Source organism: Phoenix dactylifera, unplaced genomic scaffold (assembly GCF_009389715.1).
Source record: "Phoenix dactylifera cultivar Barhee BC4 unplaced genomic scaffold, palm_55x_up_171113_PBpolish2nd_filt_p 001511F, whole genome shotgun sequence".
Lineage (NCBI taxonomy): Eukaryota > Viridiplantae > Streptophyta > Magnoliopsida > Arecales > Arecaceae > Phoenix > Phoenix dactylifera.
Window position 1 is genome coordinate 16,741 of NW_024068821.1, and position 11,270 is coordinate 28,010.

Here is an 11,270-nt window from a genome sequence, read left to right on the forward strand (position 1 = left end):
TCCAACTTGGCGGACACGGGCCTGGCGGAAAGGGGAGGTGGGTCGAGCCCACTGAAGTGGGCCAGGAGCCCAACTAAAAGGCAGGGGGGCTCAGGGCCTGTGGATCGTGGAATGGCCCACCTGCCGACGGCGCCCACGGTGCCTGGAGGGAGGGCTCCACCCCTGGCTGGCGATCGTCGGCGTTTCAGGAGTCGGAGCTTGTCGCCGGCGGTCGTCGTGGCTCCCGGGCAAGCGAATCTGCCAGTAGAGGCGGTGGTCGCGGCGGAAGAAGGCAAAGGGCCTCGACAGACCCAACTACCCGGTGAGGATATGGGCAGTGCGGCGAGCCAACCGTGCCGGTGGCACCGGCACGAGCGGTGGTCAACCAGAGCGGTGGTCAGCCAGAGCGGAGGTCTGGCGGGCGATTCTCCAGGAGGCCTGATGCGGTCGGACGCAACTACCCGGTGAGGATATGGGCAGTGTAGCGGGCCAACCGTGTCGGTGGCACCGACACAAGTGGTGGTCAGCCAGAGCGGAGGTCTGGCGAGCAATTCTCCAGGAGGCCTGATGCAGCCGGACCAAGGGGAACCCGGTGGATGCTCGGACAAGGAGGCTCGTCTCGAGAGCTGCGGAACATAGAAATGGTGGGCAGCGGAGGGGGTCATGGAGCTGAGGTCGGCGACCAGCGAGATGAGGGTGAAGGTCCGGCCACGGAGTCGGAAGAGAAGGTGGAGGCGTACTCACAGCAGGAGGAGTCCAAAACGCCAGCTGGGATGGGGGATTCGAGTTCTGTGAAGCGGAACATGGAGGCCCCTGCTTCCTCTATCTCAGCCGCAATGCAGACAGCAAGGTCCCCATTGCATTCAGGAACAATGGTGATGAGGGGAGTTGCAGGGAATTCAGGGTATGGATCCACCTCTCCAATAATGGATCACGGGAAGGTTGTCGATTTGCTGAGAGCTGATATCCAGGGAGAAGAATTGATGTCAATGGAAGGTGGGGTGTCCAAGGTATCAGGAGAAGTCTGCCCAGGGAGTGAGGGCCAAGCCTCAACTTCTAGTATATTATGAAGGTCCTAGCTTGGAATTGTAGGGGGGCGGCCAAGCCTTCCTTCTCGTCATCATTCAAGAGGTTAGTTCAGGTTCATTCTCCTGAAATTTGCTTTCTTTGTGAAATAAGGGTGTCTGGAGATGGGTTGCACCGGGTGCAGCGGCGTCTGGCTGCTGACTGGGAATCTTTTGCGGTGGAGTCCCAAGGTTTGTCTGGGGGTATCTTGATGTTGTGGAAACGAGGGATGGCCTTTGTAGATGTCTTTTGTAACTACTCTCAGCAGGTTGTGATGGTTGTATCGGAACCAAATGAAACCCCATGGGTTCTATGTGGGGTATATGCCAGCACTGACTACCGGACGAGGAGAGTCCTTTGGGGTGAGTTGACTAATCTATTGACTCGGGGGGTGCCAACTATGGTGGTTGGAGACTTTAATTGTATTCTAGGTCCTAGCAAGAAGAGGGGAGGCAAGGCCTATTCTGACTCAATGGACGGGAGAGAGTTTCGAGAGTTTTTGGCTACTACTGGACTGGTGGACCTTGGCTTTTTCGGACTGCGATTTACCTAGTGCAATAATCAGTCTAGGTAAGCTAGGGTGTGGGAGCGGCTTAATAGGGCCACTGCATCTCTGGATTAGATTCAGCGATTCTCATCCTATCAGGTCAGTCATCTTGCTCGGATTGCCTCTGATCATTGTCCTCTTCTGATCTCTACAGCATCGAACTCCAGCCATCAGAGCCCATTCAGATTTGAGAAGCTGTGGTTGTCATATCCTTAGTCTTGGGAGGTAGTCAGGGAGGCTTGGAGCATGCTGGTATGGGGCGACGCTATGCAGAGGATATCGCGCAGGTTGGAGCTCACTAAACGCTTGCTTCACAGGTGGAACCGAGTGTTTGTGGGCAACATCTTCCGGAGATTATAGGAGGTGGAGACTATGATTGCGGATCTTCAGGGGAGGGAGGACCGGGATGGGGAGCTTGAGGGGGCTGATATGGTGGATCTACGACGCTATTTGGCTTCCCACCACTCTCTGTTGCGCCAGCAGGAGATATTTTGGAGACAGAAGTTGAGGATTCAGTGGGTCAAGGAGGGTGACCGGAACACCAGGTTTTTCCACCGATTGATAGTTATCAGAAGGCAAAGGAATATGATACGATCACTGAGAGTTGGGGTGGGCTAGCAGGTGGAGGAGGATTCTGCAGTAAGACAAGTGTTGTTTGACTTCTTTAGTTCTAGGTGGACGGAGAATGGGGGGCCTTACGTCACTGATCAGCTCCCTAGCCTGGTAGTCAAAGTGGAGGAGGCAGATAATGCAGTGTTGATTAGGCCAGTGTCGGACAGAGAGGTGCAGGAGGCAGTATGGGCCCTAGCAGAGGATAAGGCCCCTAGACCGGATGGATTTCCCCCCTTCTTCTTTCGGAGGTATTAGAGTATTATTGGGAGGGCAGTGATGGAGGCAGTTCAGCTATTCTTCAGTCGGGCTGTGATGGCGGATGACTAGAAGGCTACCTACATTACATTGATACCGAAGCGTCAGGATGCTTCGGAGCCGAGCCACTACAGGCCTATTAGTTTATGCACTACCTTGTATAAGATAGTGGTGAGACTCATGGTGGGGAGAATAAAGGATTTGCTGCTTAATATTATTAATCAGGAGCAGAGAGCTTTTGTGGGAGGGAGGAGTATATCAGATAACATCCTACTGACCCAGAAGATGATGGGAGATTTACAGCGAGCTCCGAGGAGGCAATGTTTGATGGCAGTGAAATTGGACATGGAGCAGGCTTATGACCGCCTCCAGTGAAGTTTCCTCAGGCGGGCCCTGGAGAGTTTTGGTTTCCATCAGGTCTGGATTGATTGAGTTCTAGGCTATGTGCAGGGGCCAAGTTTCTCCATCTTGGTCAACGGCACCCCCTCATCTTTTTTTCGTGCTATTATGGGGCTTCGTCAGGAATGTCCCCTGTCCCCGTATTTATTTATCATTTATTTTGACGTGCTTTCTCGTGCTCTGCATGTAGCCTGCGAGGACCGGAAGTTGGCGGTCTACAGTTCAGACCCTGGTGCCCCCTTATTTCTCACTTACTTTTTGCAAATGATTGTCTGTTGCTTGCTAGGTTGAGGGTGAGGGATGCCAGGGTCCTTCAGAGTGTGTTGTTAGAGTACTGTGCGGCTTCCAGGCAGCGAGTTAATCTCCAAAAGTCATCCATATTTTTTAGTCCGAGCACGGAGCAGAGGGTGCGGCATGAGATTAGGGCGATCTTGGGGATGCAGGAGCAGGAGGAAGTGCTGGATTATCTTGGGGTTTCACAGGGAGGAGGCTGCGGGTGGCAGAGTGTTCCGCCTTGGTGCAGAGAGTGCGGAGCAGATTTGAGGGATGGGGGGCATCATCACTGTCTATGATAGGCAGATTGACGTTGGTCAGGTCAACCCTCTGTTCGATACCCATTTATCTTATGCCCCATACTGTTGTGCCGAGGACGGTGCTGGTGGCGATTGAGCGGCTCATGCAGAGCTTCCTGTGGGGCTCCCTTGGAGGGGGCCATGGGGTACATCTTGTGGCCTAGGAGAGAGTTTGTCTGCCACTGAGCGAGGGTGGTTTGGGGGTGCAGTCATTGCTAGCGAGGCGCGAGGCACTACTGGCACGGCGGGCGGTGTAGGCAGTTCTGGAGCCGCAGGGATTCTAGAGTCGGGTCATGATAGCTAGATATGGTCAGGCAGGCTTAGTCGGAGAGGTGGTGGGCAGACGGAGGGTTTTCTTTATGTGGCAGGCGATTCGGAGGCACCTGCCCATGGCCTTGGCGCACTCTAGATGGTTGATTGGCGACGGATAGAGCATTGATGTGATGGAGGACCCATGGGTGGATGCACTTCCATTGAGCACGTGGCCGACGATGATCAGTGATGAGGGGGCTGCGAGGCTACAGGTGTGCGACCTCCTGAGGCCAGGGGACGCCGTGTGGGATAATGACAGATTGGGACAGTTATTCGGGGAGCATCTAGCAGAGCGGGTACGGGCTCTTGCCGTCCCGGGATCAGCAGGTCCAGATGTTAGGGTTTGGAGCACCACTTGCAGAGCTACAGTCAGGACTAGCAACATTTCCCAGGTTCTTCAGCGGAAGTCAGAGCTAGGTTTGGATTGTGGTTGGGTATGGAGGATTGGGCTACACCAGAGGGTTGCACTATTCCTCTAGAAGGTGGCTTGAGAGCGTTTGCCGACGAGCTCCATGTTGAGCAGGCGCGGAGTGGTCATCCCCCCACTATGCCTGGATTGTGAGATAGATGAGTTGGTTGACCATGCACTATTCCAGTGTGTGTGGGCGAGGGAGACATGGAGACTGTCTGGGATTCCGGAGGATTCTTGGAGCGAGAGGGACCGTTTTCTTGAGGTAGTTCAGCACTGGTTTGCTGCCCCCCAGTTGCGTCGGGTGGCTATTGTGGCGTCCTGCATAGTTTATCAGATATGGATGGCCTGGAACTCTAGAGTATTTGGCGAGCGTAGTCCGTCCCCACGATTCGTGATAGAGCGGGCTCGGGCACAGGCAGCTGAGACTATCCACGCAGGTTTAGATCATCGACCTTTGACAGCTCGGAACATCTGGGAACCCCACATTGCTTCGGCAACTCCTCACACGATTTTCTTCACCTGGGAGCCCCCACCCCCAAGTTTCCTCAAGGTCAATTTTGACGGCTCTGTCCTACATGGTGGTAGGAGGGGAGGGGCCGGTTTTGTCATCAGGGGCCCGACTTCGAGTGTGGTGGCAACAGGGGGTGTCAGCTCTTCGACACCTCGGTTCCAGGCGCAGAGTTACGGGCGGCTTGGATGGGATTGCACTATGCGCGACATGTGCTGTAGGCGACTTCCATCCTCTTGGAGGGGGATTCGGCCACGGTGATTAGCTGGGTCCGGAGGGGCCCATACGGTGATAGAGGAGTTCATCCCTTGCTCCGTGATATTTGGTTGATGGTAAGGGAGGCTGTCGTATTTCAAGCTGTGCATGTATATTATGAGGCTAATGGGGCCGCGGACAGGGTGGCGGCATTTGTAGCGCGCCACTCAGGAGGCGCCCTATGGGTTGGAGAGGATGAGACGTCTGGTGTATTTCAGGACCTTTGTTTGCCGATTCTACTGGGTGTATTCATACCCGCATTGTATGATATGCCTGTTTCAGCAAAAAAAAAAAAAAAGATGTTTATCCATGCATATAAAAGTTATATTTGTGAGTGAGTTTAGCTGTAAGCAAGTCTTGTGGCATGTGGAGGGCTCCTTGTCTGTATCAAATTGCATGCTAACATATTGTGAAATCATGTGTAGAGATAGAATAATTTTCCTTTAGTAGGAAGGATATAATCATGTTTGAGGAGACTACAGGGGCTTTGTTGTCTAACAAGGAAGTTGGCAATGTCTAATGAGTGTCAGGATGTTGGACTTATGCTGAAGATTAAGAGGCATGGACAATTAAGATGACTTGTTATTAAATCAAAGAGAACTTGAAAAAGGAGGAGGTTTCGAGAAGGAAAATATCCACAAAAAGAATAAAAGCTGGTCTTTGCTCCAAGCAAGTGATGCTTTGCGGTTTCTTCCTGAAAGAACTCTTACTATAATGCTTGCTTTTTGAACTCGGGCTTATGTTTCAGACATGCCCACATAAAGAATGATTTGAGACCTACAAGCCTTATGGTGGTAGCAAAGTTGTGATGGAAAACAATAAATCACATGCAATTGTCGAAATAGGGAGCATAAGTGTGAAGAATTTTGATGGTGCTGTGCAATGTTAGGTGGAGTTACTTCTAAAAGAAAAGATCTTCATAACACATGGGCAAGATAAGACTATGAAAATAAGGTTTGTTCCAACTCTATCATTGATAGGTGGAGGTTCATAAGATCATGATGATGCTATATATGTGAGTGGGCTGAATTGCAGGCATGTTTAAGTGATATCTTCAGGTAGCGAAGGTAAAGGTTCAAGGGCTACCCAATAAAGCATCAACAAGAAGTCTAGTTCAAGGAAACCCCTTGACGGGGTATGCTTAAAGTCAACCAAGAAGAGAGGAATTCCCAAGCCTATTAATCAAAACATGCCAAGGTGGAGACTGTTGTGAGGAAGTCATCTTTTCTTACCATGACAAATCTGTGTATTATTTAAGAGCTTTTTAATTCAATATAGCAGCCTCACTTGGAAATAAAAAAGGACTTCTTGGCACCATGTCTCAAAATCCCATAATGCCAATGGTTTATGGAGTAGAAATCTAGGTCCTCTTGGTTCTTTTTAGGAATTAGCAGGAACTCAGTCCCACATGCATCAATAAGGCAAGGGTGAGTCCTCTCTAGACTCTGGCAAATTGTTTGGTGTGGACCACAAAGAAAAGAGTATAAATGCTCTCTAGGTTGTCCGACTTAAAGAACAACGGAAATTTAAAAAGGTCTACTAGCCATGAGTCCTTGGAACACACGTGAGTTTAGTTTGCATTATACTCCAATAACTCGATACATATTAAGTTTTACATTCGATGGTCATGATGTCTCCACTACAACTTTGGGATTTATTAAAAGAGCTTTGGCTCTAAGGTTTTTGGCGTAGATAGAAAGCAAGAGATTTTTAGGGGAGGGGCTAGAGAAGGTTGTGGCATAAGAAAGGCTTTGGCAATGTTAAGCATGGTGATTTCTTCTTGTGAGACTCTAGTGTATAGTGGTCCTAAAATATTTTCCAAAGGAAGGAAGTCATTGTTTTCTAACCTTACATGGTCACCAATGCGCTTGAATGAGAAATCACTTTTGTACAAAATGTAGAAATATGTTTTTGCCTTCATAGTTTATTTATGATATTGTGCTATGTTTTAAAGGACATAGTTTCAATTTGTTTCAGGTGGGATGGCCGATGCATCTTTCTAGTCAGCCACTTATTTGTTTAGAATAGTCCATGAATGATCAAAATTATCCCAAGCATCAGCTGAAAACTTTTTGTTAGATGGTATTATTTTTAACTTCCACGGAAAAAATGGCCGATACCAATGCCTAGGATGGCATGGTGAAATGCTCTACCTGAGGTTCGAATTGAATAAGGATGCAATTAAAGCAGTCGGAAACTTACTCAGGACATTGATATTGTATCAATATCAAGCAATCATTTGGACAATATATATATATATATAATGGTAAGCCTTATTGTTTCAAATAATATAAAATATTAATTGATGTGAAATCGGTAGATTTATTAAGGCTATCAATATTTTATTATTATAAGCAACCTTTTTAATTAGTAAATATCAGAACTATAATATGTGACTGTAATGGATAATGTTTTTTACTATATCACTCGACATGTGATGCAACGAGCCCCATAAGATTCCTTATCGCAACTAACTTGAAGATGAATGCTCAAACCAAAATAAAAAATTAGAATAAAAAACTGAAATCAAGGCAAAGAGAACTAAAGGCTCATGGAGTAAGAGACCCAAGCTAAACATAACAGGCCTCAAACCTCCTCTTTCTCTCTTCTTCCTGTAGTAGTCCGCCATCAATGTCCCAAGGGATTGTCAAAAATTATACGACTTAATCAACCGGTATCATCCCTATTCTACTTTAACATGCAAAATTTTTCTTTTTTTTTATTTTTATTATTGTATTTATTATTATTATTATTATTCTACTTTAGCATGCCATGATTTCGATTGCACGAGTTGGTCCAAAATGTGGGCCTTCAATACGGAGCGACTCTTTGAGAGCAGACGTAATGAGCCCAGAAGTCGTCACTTCACGCCCCAAAGCTCAGATTTTTCCAGTGCAAAATAAATATATAAACCCCGGATTTAGGCCACACTCAAGCCTCTCGTTGTTGTCGGCCTCATCCACGAAGTCAACGGACGCCAAGGCAAAGTCAAGCTTCCGTCCTCCTCCTCCTCCTCCTCCTCCTCCTCCGCCCATCCTCCTGTCGGCGACTGCGAGGCCGATGGCTCTCTGGACGTTAATTTGCGAGGTCCTATGGTGGTGGAACCTACTCGTTCCCCGCGCCGGGAAGGTCGTCGACGCCTGCTTCGGTGTCCTCTCCTGGGTCAATTCTCTCTCCTGCCTTCTCGACGTCCAGGCCGACCTCCGAAAGCTCCGCCACACCGTCGACCGTATCCACGACCTCCTCCAGGACGCCGAGGAGACCCGCTTCATCGAGGAAAGCCACGTCCGCCTCTGGCTCTCCGGGCTCAAAGACATCGCCTTCGACGCCGAGGACCTCCTCGACGAGATCCAGACCCGGGTCAACGTCTCCAAGCTGCAAGATTCTCGGAAGAGAAAGCGGCCTTGGCACTTCTTCTCGGTCAGCCCAGTCCTTCGGAGATGGTTGATTTCACGAGAGATCGCCAAGATCTGGGAGAAGTACAGAGCCATTACCGAGCACCGTGATTATCTCCCTCGCAGGGAGGGCGAGTACAGGAGGAAAGCCCAGGTTAGGGAAGAACGCCTCCCTCCAGAGGCGGGCTCTCTCCAAGGTGAGCCCTTAATCGTCGGCATCGATAATAAGAAAAGGGAGCTTGTTCAGTTGTTGATCTCGGGTGGGGGAGATGGCGTTGCCGTTGTTTCAGTACTCGGTGCCGGAGGAATCGGGAAGACGACGCTTGCCAGGCTTGCCTTTGGTGACCAAGCAGTGGTAAATTTATTCCCTTTGAAGTTTTGGATTGGTGTTTCCCAAGGGTTCGATGTGAAGAAGACTACAAAGGAGATTATTGAGGTAATGACTGCAGAAAGATGTGATGCTTCGAACTTGGAGCTGCTGCAGCGCAGGCTTCAGCAGCTGGTGAGTGGGAGGAAGTTCTTATTGGTGCTAGATGGTGTTTGGAATGAGGAGCAATATTATTGGGAGATGTTGCGGGCTCCTTTAATGGCTGGAGGTAATGGAAGCAGGATTTTGGTAACTACTAGGAGCGAATTGGTCTCGAAGAACATGCGCACATTGCCTCCAATCCATTTGAATGGTCTCGAGGAGGAGCACTGCTGGTCGTTGTTTCGGGACCTAGCATTCAAGCGAGGAGCTTGGGATCGGCACCAGAACTTGGTGGAGATCGGTAGGGAGATAGTGGAGAAGTGTCAGGGATTACCTCTAGCAGTCCAGTCGATCGGCGGCCTCTTGTACAATAAGACAGATGAAGAGGAGTGGAGAAGTGTATTAAGTGATCTGCCAGATCCAGAGCCAGATGATGATGCCTACAGGATGCTACCGACTTTGAAGGTGAGTTATGATCATTTGCCATTGCATCTGAAGCAGTGTTTTGCTTTCTGTTCTGTATTTCCCAATGGTTATGAGTTTGATCGAGATGAATTAGTCAAGTTGTGGATAGCAGTTGGTCTTGTTAAGCCTAGGGGAATGAGGCCATTGGAGAATATTGGTGGTAAGTACTTTGACTATCTCTTATGGAGGTCATTTTTCCATATATCTAGCAGCAGCAACCAACAATCAAAACGGAAATACAAAATGCCAGGCTTAATTTATGAGCTAGCACAATCTTTTTCTGAACATCAATGTTTGAGATTTGAGAACAACGCAGTACATGGTGAATCAGAGAATTCTCACTATGTGGTGTCATCCCTTCAGAATATGGATCCTATAGCATTTCAGAAGATTTATGAGAACCAAGGCTTAAGATCATTTATATTGCTTCCTGAAAATGGTGTGCCCATGAAGCAGGTTCCGAATCATCTGTTTCGAAATTTGAAGCATTTACGTGCTTTAGATTTGAGACAGAATGAATTAGTTGCATTACCAGATGCTATTGGAAATCTAATTCATCTGCGGTTCCTCAACCTTTATGGCACACAGATAGAGAGGTTGCCAGAATCTGTCAGTAACCTTTACAATCTGCAGGTACTAGAATTTGGTGAGTGCAACAAGCTTCTAGAACTACCCAAAGGCACGAGCAACTTGGTTAATCTACGGCATCTGGGTTTGCATCTGAACTGGGATAAGCATAGAAATAGATGGATTGATTTGATTTCCATGCCACCAGGGATTGGCCAATTAACTTCTCTACGAACATTGTCAAGGTTCAGTGTATCTGGAGAGAGTGGATGTGGTTTGGGGCAGTTAAAAGACTTGGATCTCCGAGGAGAACTATGCATCTCAAAACTGGAAAATGTTGTCAATGTGAACGATGCTGCAGATGCAAATTTGAGGAACAAAAAATACATTGACTTTTTGATGCTCAGATGGAGTGAAAGCACCTACTCTAACTCGCTGGCTGAAAGTGGAGAACAAGTAATCAAAAATCTCCATCCACACACCAATATCAGAACTTTATGGATAGATAACTACAATGGAACATCATTTCCAGATTGGCTCCAGGATCAGTCATTTTCAAATTTAGACACATTGAGGCTCTCCAACTGCAGAAGATGTGGAGTCCTCCCTCTAGTGGGAAAGCTGCCACAACTCAGAAATCTCTACTTAGAAGGGCTGCCTGAAGTGCAATACATGGGCTGTGTGGTTCCCGATAATGGCAATACTATGGGTTTTCCCTTGCTTGAGATGTTGTTTATAGCAAACATGCGTAGCTTGGAGAGTTGGTATGAAGTAATACAGGGTGAAATGGCTTGCCTAAAAAAACTTGTCATCTCATATTGCCCCAAGATAAAAGAACTTTCCCACCTACCACGTTCTCTTGAATATTTTGAGATGAGAAACTGCCAGAAACTGTTGTCTCTTCCGGTGCTTCCACTGCTTCAGGAGTTGGTGATTAAAGGAGGCACTGGGGAAATAATCAGGTGGATTCATCAGCTCACCTCTCTGTCCTCGCTGACTGTTTCTCAATTGTCTCGTGTTAAATCTCTACCCAGAGGCTATCTTCATAACCTGAAAGTTCTTAGAGAACTGAAGATTGAAGGATGTGATAAGCTTAAGTCAGTGGCCTTGCAAGATCTTGCTTCTCTTGAACTTTTAGAGATATCATCATGCCAAAAACTATCATCCTTTGGTGATGGGGGACTGCCTGCAACACTAAAAGAATTTCGACTTCGTTTTTGTGACAATCTCAAATCCCTGCCAACCCGAATGCATCTGTTACCCTCTCTTAATCATATGGAAATTTGCAATGTTCCAATGCTCACATCATTACCGACAGAAGGATTACCTTACTCCCTGAAATATCTAGCTATCAGTGGATGCGCATTGCTGCAACGTTGTTGCGAAAGAAATGGAGCTGATTGGCCTAAAATACAACATATTCCTTTAAGAGATATTTGTGATAGTTCTTCGAGTTGA

General features: G+C 47.8%; 1 protein-coding gene across 1 annotated transcript; it reads left to right on the forward strand.

Moving 5' to 3' along the window:
* The first annotated feature begins 7,976 nt into the window (after positions 1–7,976).
* On the forward strand, positions 7,977–11,270 carry LOC120108713 (putative disease resistance protein RGA3). Its single transcript, XM_039122401.1, has one exon. It carries the CDS (start codon positions 7,977–7,979, stop codon positions 11,268–11,270), a length of 3,294 nt encoding a protein of 1,097 aa, XP_038978329.1.